This window comes from Nothobranchius furzeri, chromosome 17, assembly GCF_043380555.1.
Source record: "Nothobranchius furzeri strain GRZ-AD chromosome 17, NfurGRZ-RIMD1, whole genome shotgun sequence".
Classification (NCBI taxonomy): Eukaryota; Metazoa; Chordata; class Actinopteri; order Cyprinodontiformes; family Nothobranchiidae; genus Nothobranchius; species Nothobranchius furzeri.
The window spans coordinates 47,110,264-47,131,633 of record NC_091757.1 but is presented as its reverse complement, the minus strand read 5'-3'; the positions used below and the strand labels follow the sequence as shown (position 1 = coordinate 47,131,633).

General features: G+C 41.2%; 2 protein-coding genes across 5 annotated transcripts in view; one reads left to right on the top strand and one right to left on the bottom strand.

Annotated features, from left to right (window-relative positions):
* The window catches only part of gna14a (guanine nucleotide binding protein (G protein), alpha 14a), a 15,945-nt gene extending 10,748 nt beyond the window's left edge, over nucleotides 1-5,197 (top strand). Inside the window, exons 2-7 of the mRNA XM_015972719.3 lie at nucleotides 3,592-3,776; nucleotides 3,864-4,018; nucleotides 4,212-4,340; nucleotides 4,436-4,565; nucleotides 4,641-4,794; nucleotides 4,867-5,197. Coding sequence (XP_015828205.1) covers nucleotides 3,592-3,776; nucleotides 3,864-4,018; nucleotides 4,212-4,340; nucleotides 4,436-4,565; nucleotides 4,641-4,794; nucleotides 4,867-5,057 — 944 coding nt within the window. The 3' untranslated portion in view covers nucleotides 5,058-5,197. The remainder of the gene's footprint in view (nucleotides 1-3,591; nucleotides 3,777-3,863; nucleotides 4,019-4,211; nucleotides 4,341-4,435; nucleotides 4,566-4,640; nucleotides 4,795-4,866) is intronic.
* Nucleotides 5,198-6,782: 1,585 nt separating this feature from the next.
* Nucleotides 6,783-21,370, bottom strand: part of vps13a (vacuolar protein sorting 13 homolog A) — a 58,342-nt gene continuing 43,754 nt past the window's right edge. For 3 of the 4 annotated variants that reach the window (XM_015972715.3, XM_015972717.3, XM_015972716.3), the window contains 21 exons: nucleotides 20,099-20,231; nucleotides 18,043-18,100; nucleotides 17,676-17,847; nucleotides 17,336-17,489; nucleotides 17,100-17,246; nucleotides 16,851-16,932; nucleotides 16,703-16,772; nucleotides 16,364-16,478; nucleotides 16,147-16,260; nucleotides 14,297-14,442; nucleotides 14,109-14,190; nucleotides 13,891-14,004; nucleotides 13,220-13,295; nucleotides 12,847-13,010; nucleotides 11,930-11,975; nucleotides 11,725-11,848; nucleotides 11,511-11,625; nucleotides 8,630-8,715; nucleotides 7,508-7,631; nucleotides 7,360-7,434; nucleotides 6,783-7,279 (listed from right to left, as the gene is read on the bottom strand). In XM_015972715.3, coding sequence (XP_015828201.3) covers nucleotides 7,232-7,279; nucleotides 7,360-7,434; nucleotides 7,508-7,631; nucleotides 8,630-8,715; nucleotides 11,511-11,625; nucleotides 11,725-11,848; nucleotides 11,930-11,975; nucleotides 12,847-13,010; nucleotides 13,220-13,295; nucleotides 13,891-14,004; nucleotides 14,109-14,190; nucleotides 14,297-14,442; nucleotides 16,147-16,260; nucleotides 16,364-16,478; nucleotides 16,703-16,772; nucleotides 16,851-16,932; nucleotides 17,100-17,246; nucleotides 17,336-17,489; nucleotides 17,676-17,847; nucleotides 18,043-18,100; nucleotides 20,099-20,231 — 2,245 coding nt within the window. In that variant the 3' untranslated portion in view covers nucleotides 6,783-7,231. Of the gene's footprint in view, nucleotides 7,280-7,359; nucleotides 7,435-7,507; nucleotides 7,632-8,629; nucleotides 8,716-8,844; nucleotides 9,243-11,510; nucleotides 11,626-11,724; nucleotides 11,849-11,929; nucleotides 11,976-12,846; nucleotides 13,011-13,219; nucleotides 13,296-13,890; nucleotides 14,005-14,108; nucleotides 14,191-14,296; nucleotides 14,443-16,146; nucleotides 16,261-16,363; nucleotides 16,479-16,702; nucleotides 16,773-16,850; nucleotides 16,933-17,099; nucleotides 17,247-17,335; nucleotides 17,490-17,675; nucleotides 17,848-18,042; nucleotides 18,101-20,098; nucleotides 20,232-21,370 lie in introns of those variants that run through there. The other variant, XM_015972718.3, reaches the window with a different exon arrangement.

The following is a 21,370-nucleotide window of genomic DNA, read 5'->3' as shown; positions in this document are numbered from 1 at the left end:
TGTGACACGTGTAGGGTTGCCAACCGTCCCTTGAAAAACGGAATCGTCCCGTATTTAGAAACAAAAGTGCACGTCCCGTATTGAACTCAAAAGGGACGCACTTTGTCCCGTAATATAGTATGGATCAAAATTAGTCTGTAGTCTATTACCGGAATTAACGCTTTGTTTGAAAGCCAGCCCTTCGCCTGCTCTGTGACCAATGAACTGACCGCATGCTTACACACGAATATGACGATACAGATTACCGCTTATTTCATTGGTCGAGGAACGGTCGCTTGGGGAGAAGGTACCGGAAGAAAACAGACGACAGCAAACAGCACGGCCAACAGGGAAACTAACGCCGGCACTGCTGTACAAGTCTCGGACGACAGTATCCCTCCGAGAAAGAAGAAAAAAGGCTTCAAAAATACAGGGAGGAATGGGAAAAGGAAAATTCCTGGCTGGAAAAACTGCGCGATAACACCTATAAAGCGCACTGCACCGTGTACCGGCGCAGTTTTTCCATAGGGCATGGTTGACTGGCAACATGCTTCTAGTAGTAGCCACATGAAAAACATAAAGGACGTGAACGCACGGCGAACCCTCGATCCGTTTGTCATCCACAAGGCCACGGCAGAAGCAGGTATGGTAAGTAAACATTGCTTTTTTTAAACCCTCTGGTTAAAGTGAAGGTATTTATATGAAGGAAAAAAAACCACTGTGTTGGGGCTTGTTTACCATTATTTTTATTATTTTTGTTCTCTGTTTCTGTTTTGTCATTAGTTTTTCTATTTTTTTTTTCAACTTGGGTGTTTAGTTTTGATGTAGCCTTGTCTTGGTTTATATGTTGTTTGGATAATTTTAAACTAAAAGGATGGATAAATACATAATAAATAAAGTGAACAATTGTACTGTATAAACGCTATACAATGCAATAAATATACAATAAATGTTTTCCATTTATTTACCACTGTAAGTGTTCTATGTGGTGCTTATAACCCAGGTTTACTTCTTATCTCTATTGGCAGGTTAAACATCTCTATGGATGAGCTTTATGACGAGTGTGTCACTGCTACCAGCCTTCTGGAGAACCTCACCAAAGGACCTCAGGAGAAGGAAAAGTGGCAGTCCAAGGGAACAGCAGAGAAGTGTATAGAAATTCTTCAGGCAGCTGACCTCTCCAACATCCAGCCTGTTGTATCCTTTGTACTCAGCATCCCATCTTCCACTGGATTGGCAGAGAGGATTTTCTCTCTCATGAAGAATAAGTGGACTGATGTGCGGAACAAATGTTCTACTGAAATAATTAGATGTGAGCTCATTGTCACTCTAAATTGTGACATGTCTTGCTCAGAGTTTTACTCTGCAGTACTGAAAGACAAACAACTCCTAAATGCAGCAAGATCTCAAAAGAAATACAAATGGAGAAAATAGTCTGTTTTCACATAATGTAGCACTGAGCTTTTGAGTTCATGAGTTTGGACTTTTTTTTTTTTTACTTCAACCGTAGGCTACAGTCAAGGCCTTTGAGGCACAAATATGTTTACAGCTTCTCCACAGACTTTCTGTTTGCACTTTTCTAATTGCACTCAATGTGCAGTTACAGCGTTGCTCTTTCTGTTGTTTTCTATTAATTTATACAATTTTAAGTTAAGCAGAACAGAGTTGTTTTAAAGAGAGCTATTTATATTCTAAAAAGTAAAGAAAGAAAGAGATCTACTTTATTTTTGTCATTTTGCACAAAAAGTTGAGCATAACAGTTTTCTGTTTAAGAAAACTACCTTTGTTACTTATAATAATTTTGTAATTTCACGCCATAAATAAATGGCTAAATGATCATTTGTTTCCCATGTTTTCATATCACAAAGAATATGCATCTTCTTAAACCAACTTCAAGTCAAATAGTAAAAAAAAAAAAAATCCTTTCTCACACACAAAAAAGGAGCAAAAAAATCACCACGCTGGGAAGGGGGGCCTGGAGCGGCCGGCCCTGCCCGCGAGGTGTCCCTTATTTATTTTTCAGGGAGTTGGCAACCCTAGACACGTGTGAATGTTTGTTCTCACAGTGCGGGGGCTCGTTCCGACGCTCACACAGTAAAAAAATTTGAAATGAGGACTGTAGTCGTCAATGGCAGTTAACGAGTTTAAAATGTTCACCTGTTGGCAGCAAACCTGGTATCCCGATGGCTGGAGACCTTGTTCTTTTGTTGCAACTACAACCTTCACACACTAGATGTCGCTTTGGTGTTTGAGTTCCATAGTCAGCCTTTAAAGGCTCCTTTATTTCTGAACATCCGTCACCTCTTACACATTTTTGACGCATCGCATAAGTTATCACCAGTCTGTGGATTGTGGTTGTTAGATGCAGAAAAGGGCTTTGTTTGATTAGAATTTCTTTATTTGCGGAGTTTTAAAATAATCTACATTTGGAGACGGGTTCATCACCACGATACAGATTTATATTCTAACCCTACATACAGCAAGGGTGTACATAGGAGGGTGCTTTTCTGATTTGTTCCAGGTTAGCAGAGGAACTAGACAAGGAGATCCCCTGACCCTGTCAATGTTCAGATTGTCAATTTAAATGCTGACTCAGCTCTTTACAAATTGACTCCAAATAGCTCCAATTTTTGCAAATCACTTTATGCCGACGATACCTTCATTTATATGGCAGATGTTCAAAATTCTTTTCCACATGTGTTAAATAATCTCGTGAGGTTATCTCAGAATGCAAGGTCAATTATTCCAAAACAGCTTTGATGCTAGTTAACATTCAAAGTCATAAAATACCATTACATCCTCAGATGGTTATAGTGAAGGAAACTAACTACTTGGGCATTAAAGTTTAACAGCGTTTGCCAAGTTAAAATATCTGTCAGAACTGAAAAGGATTGAAGAAGGAAACACCTGCCGGCTTTGTCCCGGCTAGAATTTAAGTCATCAATATGAATGTAAACTTTTTAAGTTACTATATTCAATACTTGGTCAGTTTACTGATTTGTCTTAATAAAGCTGGTTAAATGTTTTACGTTAAAAGGGACAAAGAATCTAAACCAACAGTTGCTTGTCGTTTGTGAATGAAGACAGCTTGGGTGGTCAAAAGTAGCATGCCAAAAAGTCTAAGCTGTGTTTGACCTACTTTTTATGCAAATTAGAAAGTTTAAAAATGTCAAGAGAAGAAATTGTTTTCTGAGAAACCTCTCATAAAAATGTCACAATGTGGAGCCCTTCCTCCTCCATTCTGCAGTCTCCACCAGTGTCTCAAACCAACCAGTCGGCAAGCAGCTCATTTGCATTTTCATGTCCTGGCCAAGTGGGAGGGGTAAACGGCTCTTTTCACAGCAGACTGATTTAGGGGGTTTAGAATGGCCTGGATCAGGGCTCCTGGGAAGGATGACAGCCAAAAGTTATTAGTGAGATTTTAGTATACGCAGAAGGCCGAAAAAAATCTAGATACCAACTATGAAAACTGGCTAAACGTAACGCCCATCGGCTGACCATGACCTCTGCATATCGGCATCGGTAATATAAAAAACAATATTGGTTGTTCTCTAAAACAGATTATGTGAAACATAAAGAGTAGCAACCGGAACATTTGTTGGATCTTAACAGGAACTGGCGAGAGCGGGAAGAGCACCTTCATCAAACAGATGAGGATCATCCATGGAGGAGGATATACGGAAGAGGAACAGAAGGGCTACGCAAAACTGGTCTTTCAGAACATCTACACATCAATGCAGACCATGATCCGAGCCATGGAAACTCTAAACATAGCTTTCTCTGATCCTCAGAACCAGGTGCTAAATCAAACCTTGTCTTGCAAAATAATTTGGCTCAGCATTTGAGCTATAGAGAGTTCATGTTTTTATGTCTGGTGTCCAAAGAACAATGCACACTCAGTCCTGGAGGTGGAAGTGGACAAGGTGGAGGAGTTAGATGCAAACCTGGCGGTGGCCATAGGTACTCTGTGGAAGGATGCAGGAATACAGGAGTGCTACGACAGACGCAGAGAGTACCAGCTGTCTGACTCTACCAAATAGTGAGCATGCTTTAAAAACCTCTGCACTCACGCCTGAAGGTCTGCTGAGCCTGGTCAGATTTATCACTCATCCAGATCTAACCCTGCCTGTAAAGTTTTGTTAATGATTCCTAAAGCTTTGCCTGAAGCAAATCCAATTGTATTTTTGGTGCAAAATCACTTTTAAAATGTAGTTTTTTGTAAATATCTTCAGCTATCTCACAGAACTGGATCGGATTTCGCAGCCTTCCTATCTACCAGACCTCCAGGACATCCTCAGAGTCCGAGTGCCGACCACGGGTATCATCGAGTACCCCTTTGACATGGACAACGTCATTTTCAGGTGACATGCAACGTGTAACCCTTTTGTCAACTTTAGTTGTTCTCACTGCAGCAGACAGCAATGTTGTCTCTCTGTTGACGCTGTTTTGTTGGCAGAATGGTGGACGTGGGGGGTCAGAGGTCAGAGAGGAGAAAGTGGATCCACTGTTTTGAGAACGTCACTTCTATCATCTTCCTGGTGGCGCTCAGTGAGTATGACCAGGTCTTGGCTGAGTGTGACAACGAGGTAAGAGTCCAGCTCAAATCTTAAAAGATTACCAGGTGAGTTTTGTTTAAAAAAAAACTTTGCTGCTGTTTTCAGAACCGTATGGAGGAGAGCAAAGCCCTGTTTAAGACCATCATCACCTACCCCTGGTTCGAGAAGTCTTCTGTCATACTGTTTCTCAACAAGACCGACATCCTCAAGGAGAAGATCATGTACTCCCACTTAGCCACGTACTTCCCAGAATTCAAAGGTTAGATTGTGCTTTTATCAGTTCAGCGCAAAGGTTTGGATCAAACATAATAAATGAAATCCTAAATTACAGGACCGCAACAGGATCCTGTTGCAGCTCAAGACTACATCCTGAAAATGTACCAAGAACAAAACCCGAACAGGGACAGGAAGCTGTACTCCCACTTCACCTGCGCCACGGACACCGAAAACATCCGCCTAATCTTTGTGGCTGTGAAGGACACCATCCTCACAGCCAACCTTAAAGAATTCAACCTGGTTTAAAGCAAAGGAATACCACACAACTGTCTGTGATACTAAATGAAACGCTCTACTTACAAATCACTGCATTTCAGGCAGTCATGAGGAAAATTTGAGAAAAACCGGTGATGATGCAGGCTGCTATTTAAAAAAGCGCTGTTATTTTATTGTCTGCAGACAGCTATGCTGTAAAGTTGCACTGATTGCAGTTTGGATTTCTGATTTTTCGATGACACCTTCAGAAGACGTTTTTGCTCTGAGAAACATAAACGAAAGCATATGCATTAGCTTACTCGAAGACAAATGGCATATTTATTAGTAAATCTTTTAGACTTTCTTTACAACTAACACCAGGTTATGAGGATTTCTCTCTCAGCCTTGAGAAATTAGAAGATAAAATTCTCCAGGTTACTGGACAGAAGTATTTGTACAAAGAATATGGGACTACTGTATATCTATTAGATCATTCATCAATACCGTCACCATAAACCATAAAAGACCACAAGGCAACTTTCTCTAAATGCTCTTAATTTCACATTTCAGAATTAAAAAAAACAATAAACTTCATTTGTAATGTTACTTATTTGATTTCAACTGTTTTGATCCCAAATGACAGATTTTACATATCTTAGTTGGCACCTGGTGAATTAAAGGATAACCGTGGGCTATTCTAGACTTACTGTTGCATAAAAACAGATTTTAATTATAAAAGCATATGACGCCTCTTTTTCCTAACAGATAATATAAACAACTATTTTTATTCTTCATAAAAGCTCCATTCAGAAGATGCGTGGTTGCTATTAGCTTAGCGGTGGTGCGTTCAAAGACAAAGAAAAAAGATTCATATTTTTATAGTCAAACCTGTCATCAGTGCATTTCCATTGTAACTGATATTTAGAGGTAAGTTAGTGTCTGTGTGTGAACTGCTTTACTGAGTGATTTTACTTACAGAGAATATTAACTCATTTAGAAAATGTTAAGATTTTATTTTAAATGCCTATTTTACACTATTTTCTCATGTTTAGATGTACATAAACTCAGTTGTACTTTAAGAAATTCAAACTGTTTATTTAAGTAGAGTTATAAATATTATTTGTGGTTGTTGTCAATTATTTAATAAAGAATAAAAATACTTGGTTCCTTGAAGTGTTTGTGGAACACCAAATAAGTAAACATGGAGCAGAAATTTGGAGCATCTTTAATTGTTTTGAAGATGGACAAAATTCTAAATAAACCGAGATAAGGGGAAATGGGCTTTAGAAATACTAACTGATAATAAACGTTAATGCACCCCAAACCAAAGTGAAAACCTCGTACATCAGAGTAAACAGCAGCAGATGTTAATAATTACATTTCCTCTGCATATTTCACTGTTTGCATTGCATATGTGTGGTATAAAACATGAAAATTATAATCTGCAATACAGATTAATGAGGATGGTATAAACAGAACACTAGATTAGATTAATGTACAGCAGAGACAAAGGTCAATATTGTATAAAAATAGCATGCATCTTAAACTCGTCTTTATTTAGCAAAAAATGTCTTTAAAAAAGCAAAAAAAAAATTAAATGTAAACTAAAATAAGGACACATCGTTTAAATTATGAGAATAATTACAATAAAGTTACACGCATGCACATCTTTTAATTGGTTTTCCTTTGATATAATTCAGTAAAATAAATGAGCAGGAAAACATCTGTGGTTAATTTGGCCTCAAAGTTATTTAGGAGGTTTGCAGTATCATTTCTGTGACTATGTACAACTTCAATTATATATTTTACAGCAATAAATCACAGTAAAATTTGTGACTGATGAGCTGAAAATCACCCGGAGGCCTCGAGTGCCCTTCAGCGTCGCCAGGATTTACCACAAACGTTACAAAAACGAGTTCTTAAAGTTGAGGCTTGATGACAAAACTATATTTGTGCAAAAGATGAGTGCAATTATAACAGAGGGCCGGAGAAAGTTTGGTTCAACATGCTCGAAGCTCCTGTGATGAAATAATATGATTCAGTAACTTTTTGTAGCACTTCTCATCATGTGCACGCACCCAGTCTTTCACTCCTAACACACGCTACCTGTGCACGACTCACACATGTAGGAAAACAAAGACAGGCATGCAGTGATAATAAAGGCACTGACACACACAGATCGTGTCTGTGTGTGAGTGGCATGTCCTATTCTTTTTGGTGAGCCATTATTTGGGTAAACTTTCTCTGGCATCCTCCAATTTGGCAAGAACCCACTAAAAACAGAAAAAAGTTAGATTTAGTTTTACAGGAATCAAACATTTAGTGATGTAGTGATCGGCCCGGACCGGCTCACCTTGGCTATAGCAGGAGTTGTGAAGTTTATGATCTTTCCAAACTCTTTTGCATGGAAGACTGATTTGACTCTTTCCTGCAGTCACGGTTTCGAATTGGTAAAGGTTTTTCAAACACATTTAAATAACAATTAAAGCTATGTTCTGTACCTTGGCCTCAATCCGAAGTCGCCGTCCCTCTATGATCATCGGCTCCTTCGTGAATTCTTCGAAGAGATACTGCCACTCGCAGGTCAACTGGCCAAATGTGCCTTTGGTCACAAAAAAGATTCCCCTGAAAAAAAAAAAGAGAGGGAATTCATAAATGTGAACATTTCCCTGCTGTATAGCAATGCTCGGTACAATAGTCAGTATATCTTTATAAGGTGTAGGTTTGGGTTCCTGATAAACATTTAAATACATGTTTAAATGTTGATATCAGATCTCTGCTTTTTGCAGATGATGTGGTCCTGTTGGCTTCATCAGAACGTGATCTCCGGCTCTCACTGGAGCGGTTCGCAGCCGAGTGTGAACAAGCTCAGATGAGAATCAGCTCCCTTAAATCCGAGACCATGGTCTTGAATCAGAAAAGGGTAGAATGCCTTCTCCAGATCAGGGATGGGGTCCTGCTCCAAGTGGAGGAGTTTAAGTATCTTGGGATTTTGTTCACGAGTGAGGGAAAGATGGAGCGTGAGACGGATACGATCTATGGTCACGAGCTTTGGGTAGTGACCAAAAGAAGGAGATTGAAGATACAAGTGACCAAAATGAGTTTTTTACACATGGTGGCAGGGTGCTTTAGAGATAGGGTGAGAAGCTCGGCCATCCGGGAGGAGCTCGGAGTAGATCCGCTGCTCCTACACATCGAGAGAAGCCAGTTGAGGTTGCTCGGGCTACTAGTTAGGATGCCTCTTGGACGCCTCCTTGTTGAGGTTTTCCGGATATGTCCAACTGGGAGGAGACCTAAAAGAAGACCCAGGTCATGAGGGACTATGTCTTTCGACTGATCAGGGAACGCCTCAGATTCCTCTGAAGGAGCTGGCCCAGGTGGCTGGAGAGAGGGAAGTCTGGGCTTCTCTCCTTAGGCTGCTGCCCCCGTGACCCGAACCCGGATAAGAGGAGGGTAACGGATAGATTTAAATGTGTCAACTTCAAATAATCATTTTTTATTATTTGACATGTCCATGGTTGCATGTCATGTCAAACGATGAACAAAATATTCTCCTCAAATATCCTAAATATTAAAAAAAACAAGTAGAAAATGTGGATCTCTTTCTGAATGGCATCACTCACCTCTTGGTGATCATGAGGAAGTCCGAATCATTGACCTTTGCATGAGCAAAGTATCTATACTCTGCAAAACGTCCATTTTCAATTTTCTGAAAGAAAAGAAGTTAAAAAGAAAGAATGTACTCAAAGGTAAACAACAAGAGAAGAGAAAGCTTCCATTCAATGGAAAACGAAGGGTGATGGCTGCAACAAAAGGATGAAACAGGAAGTGGCTGGTAGAGGTTTTTGAAATGGTTGTAGTTTATTAAAACCAACATGGCAGACAAAAATGGCAATCAGTGAATGGTGAAATACAGACACAACAGAAAATGGTGGAATAAAATAATAATGGAGACAAATAACAGATTATAACTCAAACACAATCAAATATTTGACATAAAAACACATAAAATACATTAAATTCACAAAATACATCGCTATTGTCTTCAAAACCCTTTTCTTTTGGTGTGCTAAATGTTCCAGGTTGAAACTAATGGAGCTAAAACGAGTCCAACATGAACGACAGATAAGGCACTGATTCTACACCATAACACTTCTACAGCCACGTCTAGCTGCTTTACTCATCATCATCATCCTCTGAGGAAGCTCTAGTCCATTCACTGTAGGCCCTTCGCCACTGTGGACAGGACAAGAGAGAAGGGCGAGGGTCAGAGCGGGTTGATTTAACCCAGACTGAAGCTCTGGATTAGATAATAAATGCATGTTACGCTAGCAGCTTTCTCTTTTAGACCGCCAACCCCCCCTCTGCATTTATGATCAACGTTTGGTTTCCCATGACATTTCAAAGACTGATTCAAATGTGATCCACGGGATGTCGCACGGCCACGCGCCACACCATTTACATAACCAAAAAGGTCTGTAAAGCCAGAGCAGCTCAATAAGCTTCTGAAATAACGGAGTTAAAGTAGGTCTGAACAGCTGATTGTTCTGGAAAAGATCTGAACCATCATCTCTCAAATATAAAATATGAGCCTGTAGCTTGGCATTTTATGTGGTTTCTGCTCGTATGATCTCTGAACTATAAAGGTGAGGTCAGAGCTAAATGTGACAGAAGGTTTAATCAGTAACCAAAACATTAACACAGACATTACTTGTAACTTGTAAATGAATGGATGTGGTTTGAGGAGAATGAACACAAAGATGAGTGACCATGATCAGAAAAACAAAATCAAACACTTAAGAGAGTAACAACAGCTGCTATGTGTCTAAATGTTTACAATATTCCAGCTTCAACATTATATGCGCATTATTTTATAAATGAATAGAAAGTTTTTGGTTTACCTCCATCTTTAATGGGATAAACAAACAGAAAATATGATTGTAGGAAGGGGAAAAAGCTGAAAATGTGCAAAATATAGAGAAAAGAACCATAACTTAAAGGGACTTTATGGAGTTTTGAATTTTTATGCTCGCGATTTCCCCTCAGGCCAAAAGCTAACGGCAGCTTCAATAGTAGGCTCGTGCACGAGGCGCGCGTGCTGTACGTGCACACTCCTTAACGAAAATAACAGCTGACAGTCCCTTGTGTGTGTGTGTGTGTGTGTGTGTGTGTGTACGTTTCTCTGTACAGGGGAGAGGTCCTACCTCAAGTGGAGGAGTTTAAGTATCTCGGGGTCTTGTTCACGAGTGAGGGTAGGAGGGATCGGGAGATCGACAGGCGGATTGGTTCGGCGTCTGCAGTGATGCGGACGCTGAGCCGATCTGTCGTGGTGAAGAGGGAGCTGAGCCAGACAGCCAGGCTCTCGATTTACCGGTCGATCTATGTCCCAATCCTCACCTATGGTCATGAGCTTTGGGTAATGACCAAAAGAACGAGATCGCGGATACAAGCGGCCGAAATGAGTTTCCTCCGTAGGGTGGCCGGGCTCAGCCTTAGAGATAGGGTGAGGAGCTCGGACATTCGGGAGGGACTCGGAGTAGAACCGCTGCTCCTCCGGATAGAAAGGAGCCAGTTGAGGTGGTTTGGACATCTGGTCAGGATGCCTCCTGGACGCCTCCCTGGGGAGGTGTTTCGGGCATGCTCTGCCGGCAGGAGGCCCCCGGGTCGACCCAGGACACGTTGGAGAGGTTACATCTCCAATCTGGTCCGGGAACACCTTGGGGTCCTGCCGGAGGAGCTGGTGGAGGTGGCCGGGGAGAGGACGGTCTGGAACTCCCTAGTTGGGATGCTGCCCCCGCGACCCGGACCCAGATAAGCGGAGGAAGACAACGACGACAACGTTCTCTTCAGCACAGCCGACAAAGGTTTATGATGGGTCAGTCCTCCTGCATGCTCAGATCATTCCCTTCCCTTGCTTGAAAAATTGTTCCAAAATGAAAGTTGAACCCACATCTTTTTTATCTGTGAATTCAATGCCGTTCGGCGAGTCTCAAATAAAAATGTGGGCATCTTACTGTAAAAAAATATACCATTAATGTAAAAAAGAAACTCTAAATAAACTATGTTCACATCCAGAATCGAACCCGGGTCTTCAGCACGAGAGTACGACGTCTTACTAGGCGAGCTAAAGCACGAGTGACGTCCCTTGTATCTGTAACATTTTTATGCTTGATGACAGCTGAAACAACGTTCAAATAATGGTTCAGAGGGCTATGCCTGAGCGTGAACGCGCATGAAGCAGCCTGCTCGACCCGAGCATCTCTCTTTTTGTGATTTTACAGAAAAACAGGCAATCACAGTAAAAATGCCAGGGCTCATTCTACAGGACCAGGGCATTGCAGGAGAATGTATGAAGAAGACATTTATTATTTCTATGCATGTTTTGGCTGTCAAACTTCCATAATGCCCCTTTAAATTAAATGTTTTTCATTGTTAAATAAACTAAAGGTTCCAATAATAATGACAGTTATCAATATTCCACGTTTTAAATGATTGGGAGTTTACCTGCAGCATCTGGCTGCCGAGGCCCTCCCTCTCCTTGTACGGTCGTATGACGCCGTCCTCATGTATGAAGCGGGGAGGTCGCAGAGACTCAATGTCTTGCGAGGTCACAGCTGCCCTAAAGACATGAAAAGGTAACAAACAAATAGTTATATCAGAGACAAATGTCTTATTTCTGGACGCAAACATTAAAGCTGGAATGACAGGATCATCTTACCTCTTGATTCCCTGGAAGGTGCTGCTGGCCATGTCGATGATGCCTCCCGTGGGTCGAGCTACGGCACCCACCAGACCTTTGCCAACGCCTTTAAAGAATCCTGCTGCACCCTCTTTCTGAGCTCCTGCACAACAGCCATTTTTGAAAAACAAAACAAAAAGGAAGGTGATGTAAAAACCCGTGAGTTTTACGGGTCTCTGCTCACCTTCAATAGGTTTGGTAACGATCCCTGTGATTCCGCTGACAAAACCCTAAAACGAAAACACACAAACATCAAAATTAAACCACATTATTGTGGTTTTAAAGTAAAGTAATTAGTTTAGTTTATTTCAAACAAAGAAAACATACATATTTTTTTTAAATACCACAAACAGAAAAAATACATATCATCATCCCTTCTTCTCTGTTTGAAAAGGAGTAGGCTGAAGAGGAAACTTATATATCCCAACCCCTTTATACAAGTAATTTTTACTTGTTTTCTAAATCTAACACAACACCTACATTAAAACAAACAAAATGGTACAAGTCACCAAAAAAACCAAAAACCACCAAACCATATGGAAAAAAACAAAAAAGAAAAAAAACATCTTTTTACAATTGATACAATTTACTTTTCCTTAGAATAAAGGACACCCACATAAATCATCTATTTTCTATTATATACTTGTTCAGAATATGTTTTTTAAACACATTTATATTTGTACTTACTTTGATTTCTTCTTCTAAATTGTTCCATAATTTAACCCCTATTATTGTGATACACATCTGTTTTAATGTTGTTCTAAACTTATGTATCTTTAAGTTTAGTGTCCCTCTCAGGTTATATCCTCCTTCTCTCTCTGTGAACAGTTTTTGTATTTTATCAGGCATTCATTTATTTCTTACTTTATACATTATTTGTGCTGTTTTGTATTTAACCAAGTCCTGGAACTTCATTGTCCGCGTTTTAATAAAAAATTCATTTGTGTGATCCAAATATCTTGCATTTGTTATTAATCTGATAGCCTTTTTCTGCATTGCCGTTTTCACACAGAAGTCTGTATTATATTTACTAATAAAGAAAAAAACAATTAGTTCTGCTGAGGACTAATGAAACCAGTGTGAGTAAAACGTTCTACACACAGAGATCAGTCCTTTTCCACCCCGGGTCAGCCCCTCTTTCAGGTCCTTGGGTTGTCTGTTCATAGCTTCTCGTCTCTTCTGCTGATATTTTTCATCCAAAGTTATCGCAGCGACGCCTTTTGCCATGGCCCCGGTTATTCTCCCGGCTGCTCCTGCTAAACCGCCTGTGCAAAACCAACACAAAGAAAAGGTGACTACTGAACACCTGAGACGCGGTTTGCTGTTAAAACAACCTTCTACACCATTTATGTAGAGCTGATTTTCAAGCACTATGGATAAAATCAGAGTACTGGACTTAAATAGATTAGTTGTGCTAAATCTTATTTGCTAATAAAACTAAAATGGAGCTAATAAAACGAATGTGTTTCCTTACCAACAGCTCCGCCAACAAGGGCTTTAACTCCAAGAGACACTCCTTCTAGGAACTCCTCTGGGCCCTCGATGGCTCCCTGAAAAGACCAGAAAAGTCCTTAAAGTCCTGGAGGTAGAGGATCAGGTCTGAGCAAACAACTTATTAATAAAGTCCGGATTAATTAATAAAGGGTATCTGCAGGTTTAAGGGAGCCACATTTAAGACTTTTTTAAGGCCACTTTGACCACATTTAAGCTATTTTTTAAATTAAATTTAAGCTATGATTTCCAGCTATTGCCTGGAACCGGTGCTAACCACGTCGTGAACGTGGGATTAGCCATCCAGTTACCATTAAACTTGCACTTCCCCATGGCGCGAGCTCCCACTAGCTTAACCAGCTAATGTGCTCATCTAAAAATAGCCCCCTTTCACAACCAACTGAATGTGTACGGTTCCGCTTACGCCAATATCGTACACAAAAAACGCTGAACACTAACTAGAAATTCACGAAAATTTTATAGAAATAAAAGAATCTTGTTTATTGGGTCTTTGGTCATTTAAGACCTTTGGAAACATTTTTAAGGATTTTTAGGGCCTTAAATTTGGAAAAACAAATTTAAGCCTTTTTAAAGACCCGCGGATACCCTGTAATGGCATTGAGCAGATGTGCTTTCCACACTGGGACAGGTTACCTTATAGGGCTCATAGAAGAAAGCCTCTACACCTTCTGACAATCCTCTTATCAGCCCAAACGGGTTTCCAAGCACATCCAGGCCCAGCACAAGCACATACATCTGTTTGATAGCCTGAAATACACATGAAGGTGTTGACATTCTACCCTTTATGCTCAACAAAGATGGCAAAACTCGCTACTTTTGTAAAGAAGATTCTTGAGTTCAAAAACCTTTACCTGTTTGGAATAATGGCGGATGACCTCCTGTTGGAGCTGCTGAGTGGTGCAAAACTGGAATCTCAACTCAAAGTAGGCAAGTCTGAAAGGTAAATGACACACAGAGTCAAGAAAAACCCAACGACTTTAAACCAAAACAATAGATGAGTGTGATTCATGTGTGCGTGTAGGTGGAAGTTCTTGTGTACTTGAAAACGACGTCCTCCACGTCGGTGAGAGTCGCTCCGATGCTCTTCAGCAGCAGGTTGAGGGACTGAACCGGGATGAGTTCAGTGTCTCTCTTCTCCTTCAGGCCGTCTTCTCCTCCCGTACTTAGAGAGAAACTCAAATGCAACTAAGAGCAAAAGAACACAAACTGCTGTGTTTCTAGTTTCTCTTTGGTTTAAGCTCATAAAATCAAAGATTACAATGAAGCAGATGACATTGTGGAAGGTTAGGAGGTTTGTTTCTTTTACTTAGACATGTACGACTTTTAGGGACGCCTGATGTTATCGGTCGATATGGCATCAAACTGTATCATTCAAAATGATTGGTGTTTGTCTTTACTCTTTTCTTGAAACAAAATTACATCCCATGCACTAGGGCTGCACAATATATCGCAAATATATCGTTATCGCGATATCAGCATGCACAATATGCATATCGCAAAGAACAGATAAATATTGCAATGAATGGTCAGCTCAAATGTTTGCTACACATGATGCTTTCTGTCAATCAAACGGAAGCGTGATTTTTTTTAACAAATCATATAGAGCTTTTTACCTATTTGGCGAATTGGGTGGGTTCTCGTGCCCGCCCCGACACTTAATTTTGATGGTTAGCAAACACCTGAGTTAGCTTTGTTCTGCTCTTTCTGCAGATTCTGCTTTTCCAGGAATCCACTGATTGCCTTTTCTTGTTCATTTTGTTTTCCCTTTCCTCACATCTTTTGCTTTTCTCATTTTTATGATATTTTTTGTCTTTTTTTTATTTCTTTGTTTTTGATTATTTTTGTTCCTGAGTTAAGTTTGTATTTATTGCAAGTAATATCGTCATCGCAATATTAATCACTGTTATCGCATATCGCAGGTTTTTCTAATATCGTGCACATACTATACATCTGACTCTTCAGCTTCTTCTATTCTCACTCAAAATGGCAAAAGATGACAGATTTAAGGTGTCACATTTTGAATAGATGTTTAAAGTTTAATAAGATATGAGATATGTGACGTTAGTTAGCGAAAAGTATTAGCTTTTTTCTTTTTTATGAGTGGGGACCCTGTATGGTATTGAAAATTAATGGGAAACTAGGTGGTTTTGCTTGTTTTTAGCACCCCCTAGTGTACGTTATTAATTATCTGTGGTCAAAGCAAAAGTGAAAATGATCTATTCACTGTGCGTTTATCTTTTTAACACCTTAACCTAACAACTGAAACGTCTCCTCAGTCTTCATTAATTTCTAGAGGAGCGATCCATCACTAAATTAAACAAATCAGCTGTGTTCATGATCTAAAACATGCAGAAAACATGATGGAAGCAGACTGCAGCACCAAGTATGTAAGCTCCATTTTTTTTTTATCTAAGTCTACAGGTCTAGGTCTGCCAGTCTGAAGTTGCAAATGCGGTATTCTGGACACAGAGGGCTGTGGGGGTCTGAGTGACATTTCATTAACCCTGTAAAGGGTCATTTAAGCACACACTGGCTCAAGAAAATCATTTAACCCTCCCACTGTCCTAATGGGTGTGACCCCGCGAGGAAACTTGACAATTGAGCAGGATTGATGGTTTATGCCTTGAGGTCAACACGGCAGGGGTGAGGTGGTGCCCACTCCTCACCCCTGCCACAAGGACCCAAGGGATAAACCATCAATCCTGCTCAATTGTCAAGTTTCCTCGCGGGGTCACACCCATTAGGACAGTGGGTTAAAAATTTGAAAACATTGCACAGTATGGCTTTAAGAGTTAGACTAAATCAGTATATTGGACTTTGGTAAAAAAAAATTAATTAAAAGAAGCCAATATCAAACATCTGTGATGATTATTACTGCATTAAACAAACCTTGATAGGAGAAATGTGGAAGTACTCATAAAGGCTGATGGGAGATGTATCAGCAGTAGAAACGTGGTTAAGCTCCGTCTTTATGTACTCTATGTCCTTGTCAAACAGTTCCACCTACAGGAGCACAAACACACAACAAGATGGAGAGCAAAAGTTGAGTTTAACTGCCTGTGAGGGTGTCAGGGTGTGTGTGTGTGTGCATGTGTATGTGGCCGACCTCCTGTTCTGACGTTGGTGTAATGGCATTCACAGGATTAAAGAAGTCCAGGATGGCATACAGGAAGCCCAGATCAAGCTTTAGGTTCATCTCTTGAATCAATACTTTAAAGTACCTGGAGATTAGCAGAACTTTCCTTAGATCATTTAAAAAAAAAAAACCTTAAACTGAATAAAATGTTCTGCTTGTCAGTAAACAAATGGGATCATTAGAATAAAGTAACCTAAGAAATGGCATCTGCCAATCAGAAACAGAGATAAAAACCAGTCAGTAGCTGAATCATAAAATCAGAAAGCACAGATGTCCATCAACAGGGATAAAAAACACAAACATATTTACTTGATGCGAGAAATATCCGAGTGTCCAGCAGTTCTTGTAACAACACTGATGTCAGTAAGAGGTTTAGGTTCTGTGAGAAGAGGGAAAGAACGATAAGTAAAGTAAATAATGATAAACGGGAACCAGTGCTGATGATACATCCACGGACCTGCATCCATGGTGATCGACTTTGGCAGCTTTACAGGATAAAAAACGTAAGGAAAGATGGCTCCTGGCAGCTGATTCTGGATCTGCAGGAAGAAAACGATGCACTTGAAGAGACAGCCACAGCTCACTAGAACTGGGGATTGTTTAAAAACACATTTACTCATATCGAATTCTTCACAATTCCAGAGGCCGTCTGACTCAAGTTTAAAATAACAAACATTTAAACGTGAGTGTAAACGAATGTTTTCACCTGTATGCGGTGGATTTGGACACGGTAGGTTTTCTGTCGGGATGAGACGCTGTACTCCACCTTCACACCCGGCATGAAGTGCCTCCTTAGCTGAGCATCCACTGGCTGCTGCATGTGCATGTTGGTGCCAGTAGGCGTAAACAACACCTGAGAGGAAAAAAAAATGTTATTAATCAAAAACATCCTGGCCAAAATACAAATGGTTATCCGACATTAGATAAAAGTTGTGCTGGAACCTGATAATTGTTCTCCAAATCAACAATGGCGTGGTGGACGGGCCCAGACTCCATGTACGTCTTATAACTGCTCTCCAATATCTCCGTTTCATTATTGCTCAAAGTCTTCCATCGATTCTTCTTCTTGGGCTTCAGCTCCCAAACCACATCAGAGCTTCACAGAACCAGAGAGAAAAACAACCTGTTGACTTCATGAAGTCACGGCATCGCTTACAGGTAAAAAGTTGAACACTTTTTCTGACTTATTTCCAACGTTTTGGTTTTTAGGGCATCGCACGGTAAAGATAAGAAGCAGCTGAATCAAACATGCATTAGTTAAAGACACGGAATAATAGAGCACCTTGTGATTCCAATGAAGGAAACCTCCTGGCTGTTAGTATTGTTAACCAGAGACACGCCCATATTCTGGAGTGACAGGATGACTTCCTGTTCAGCCCACTGCACCTTCTCATTTTCACACAGCAGTCTGTAGATCAGCTGATCCTCAGTGAACAGCACAACACGCTGGAGACCTGCGCATCGACAAGAAAAGAGAAATTCAGTGATGAACACAAGTTTAGACTTGTTTTTGGTGATTCACGTGCCATCTGCTTAGCTTCAAACGGTAGTTTATGTGCGCTTGTTGAAATCAAAATGTTATTTTAGGCAAATATGAAATTTTAAAAAAATTTGAGAAATCTAAAATTTCTAGATTCTTTTAAATTTACCTTCATAAAAAGAAACCACAAATAGTTTTCCTGCTTTCTTCATGTCTTCACGCAAGTCCTAAAGATAGAGAGAAAAACACTGTTGATATGTAAAATCTAAACGACGAGAAGAAGATTTCTGGGAAGAAACAGAATACACAAACATCTTACGCCGGGGACACACCGGCCGCCAAAGCGTCGCGAAAAGGGGGCCGCCTTCACTCGTAGGGCTGTCGCGGTAACCGCAAAAATGAAATATCGCAATATGAAGAAGCCCACCGCGCTGCATCATGGGCCACCGCGATTACTGAACTTGATTCAACTCAATGATGCATGTTGAGAAGGATGGCTGCGCTGGTATCAAAACGAAACGTTACTTCGCTCCTTTGGGAGCACTTTGGTTTTCAGTACGTCAGCTGCCGCCCAGCCAGAGTCCTTGGCCGAGACAGAGCTGCCACCAGCGGCAAATAAATAAATAAACACTCGGAGACCTGCTGAAGTCCCGGACAAGCACTGCTTCTGCAGCCGTCCCGAAGAGAGTTTGAGCCGAGCTGGAACTCACTCGCTACCTGCAGGAGGAATGCATCCACCCTAAAGAAACCCCCCTGTCATGGTGGAGCAACAACCGGGAGAGATTCCCTTTGCTCGCCTGTCGCACGCAGGTACGTGTGCGTTAGTGCAACGAGCGCACCATCCGAGAGGGTTTTCAGTGTTGCTGGAAATGTTGCCACCCCTCTCAGATCCTCTCTCAAACCGTATATGGTTAACATGCTGGTTTTCCTTGTAGGTAACAAGGACGTGACCGAGCTATAAATCACCGTCATTTGTGTATGTTTTTTTTTTTTTTTGTATGTGAAAGTGAAAGTGAAATGATGGTGCCCCGCGCCCGGTACATGTAATTTTTTATGCTTGATTTTAAACAACTAAACAAAATGGGGACTTGTTTCTTATTTGTTAGATGCTGCAGCCAAATTTGCATTTAAAAGTTTAACCTCCTGAATTTTGTTGTTTTTAAGTTCAGTCGGACTCCGACTGTCGGAGAAACAAACGTTACTGCGATCTGTGTTGTTACTGCCCTTTGATCTGCATTCAGTAAAGTGTTATTAAAGAAGGCACGGCAATTTTTAACCTTTTTTAAATGTGTAAACATTGTTTAGATAGTACTGCAATAAAAAAAAAGTGCTGCAATAATATCGCACACCGCAATATTAAGCCACCCTGAATCACCACAGGGGGAATTCCTCAACCGCGACAGCCCTATTCATTCGGCGCCCTCGTTATCCTATTCTATAGACCACATGGGCCGCCGAAGCGCCGCGCGCCGGCGCTCCAGCCTGCGCCGTGCAGCGATCGTTTTGGCGTCTGCTCTATTTTTTTCGCGAGCCGCGGGTGGACCGCGTCAATTCTGGCAGGAAGTCAAACCTAGACATAAGAGGCAGGCTGGTAAATTTAACAAAATAAACCATTTCAAAATACAATTCTGCGATAGTCAAATGTGTTCGTAAACATACACTGCATAACCCCCCCCCCCCCACACACACACACACACACACACAGTGAACTTGTGTGTGTGAGACCACGTGAAGGGGGTGTGGTTTTGGGTGTCTTTCAGCCGGAGCAAACAGGACAGGGAGGCAGAAAGTCGTAGGCCAGCTATTAACAACTGGTTCACACCATAGGTTCACACACACGCGGACAAACACACATATACAGCAAGGGGGAGGGGGGGTGTAGAGGAAAAGAGCAGAGAAAAAGCAGAGAGGAAATGGAGGACACCAAGTGGTTAAAAGAAAAACTACGAGGTGCGCCTCGACCGGAGCGGAGAAACAAGCGTCTGGTCTGAACTGAGGAGCAGCGAGCAGCGGCTGAATTTCGTGAGCGCTTCGCCCCCCGGCGCTTCGGCGGCCGGTGTGTCCCCAACGTTACTTTTACAAACTCAAGTCAAATCCTTCTATGTGACTAATCCAACATCATGAAAGAAAGCTATTTGTATGAATAAGAGCTAAAACAAGAACTTTACTAAATATATTACATTTTGGACCTGGGTACAAACAGGATTTGGACGTTAGTGAATTACCTCCTCGGTCTTTAGCTGCCCACTGTAAAAGCCGCACTTCCAGCAAAGCTCTCGAGATCCAGTGGGAAAAGTCCAGGTGTAGTACACAGCTTTCCCAGCTTCCAACTCCTCCAGCTCGGCCTCCTTCTCAGAACTGAACGCACAAAGAACACACGCAAACACTTTAGTTTTAACTGCAGGAGAAACAAACGGAATAACGACGGAAAACAGAGAGCCCGTCCACCAAAAACACTCATCCCTTCAGAGAAAATACACAAAGGTCCCTGCTGTCTTCCCTGCAAAGATAGGCTTTCCATCATTAACTCACACTAACACCGATCTGAGTATACATGGAGATCAAAGTAAAGGAACGCTTGTCGATGCTACAGGAATGCCGGAAACGAGGAGAGACGGGTACCATCTTTGGCTGAATCCCTTCAAGATGGCAGCATTCCAAACAAGCTACTAATGAAGAGAAGTTAAAGAAACCTGTTCCGATAGTTAGAGATGTCTAACCTGCTCCTCTCGGTGGTAAAACCGTAATAAAACCATATTAGGGCAGTGATGTCACCTGTTTTTGTGTGCGTGCATGTGTGTGTGTGTGTGTGTGTGCGTGTGTGTGTGTGTGCGCGTGTGTGTGTGCCTTTAAAGAGAGGAGCAGATTACACAAAATAACTAAAGTCTAATAGAAACAGCCTTCTATTAGTTTCTACTCATCATCTCACCACACTCTGATCTCAAAAAAAGAGTTTGGAGACATTGATTCATAAATCATTTGTTGATTTATTTATTTTTCTGTTCTTCCAACTTAAAATGTGAGTTATTTTATAAAGATATTTCAATAATACAGACTCTTTCGTCTTGCTTTCCCATGACCTCCCACCCACCTGTAGATACAGTTGGCTGAGCGTCACACGGGCTGCTCCCGCTGAGGAAACCAGGATCGCAGCTCCCCCTACCGGGTCTCATGTTGTGAACTGTGACGTTCGTGCTTATATGTTGAGGTGTTTTTTTGCATAGTAGAGCTACTCCCTGCCGGGAGTAACTCTGTTCTGCCTTTTTTTCCCTCCCCGAACTCTCCTCGTGTAATCCCCTCTTCATCTATTGAAATGAGCGCCATTATGGCTGCTCTCGTGGTCTGCCTGTATCTGTTCTGTCTGTATGTGTGTGTGTAACCTTGGTCAGGCTGTTCTGTGGAGTCAAGTTCCTATGCTCTGGTTCGCTGGAGCGCTGGCAATAAAATTCTCTCTGATTCTCTGATTCTGATTCTCTTAAAGATATTGTATTTGATTT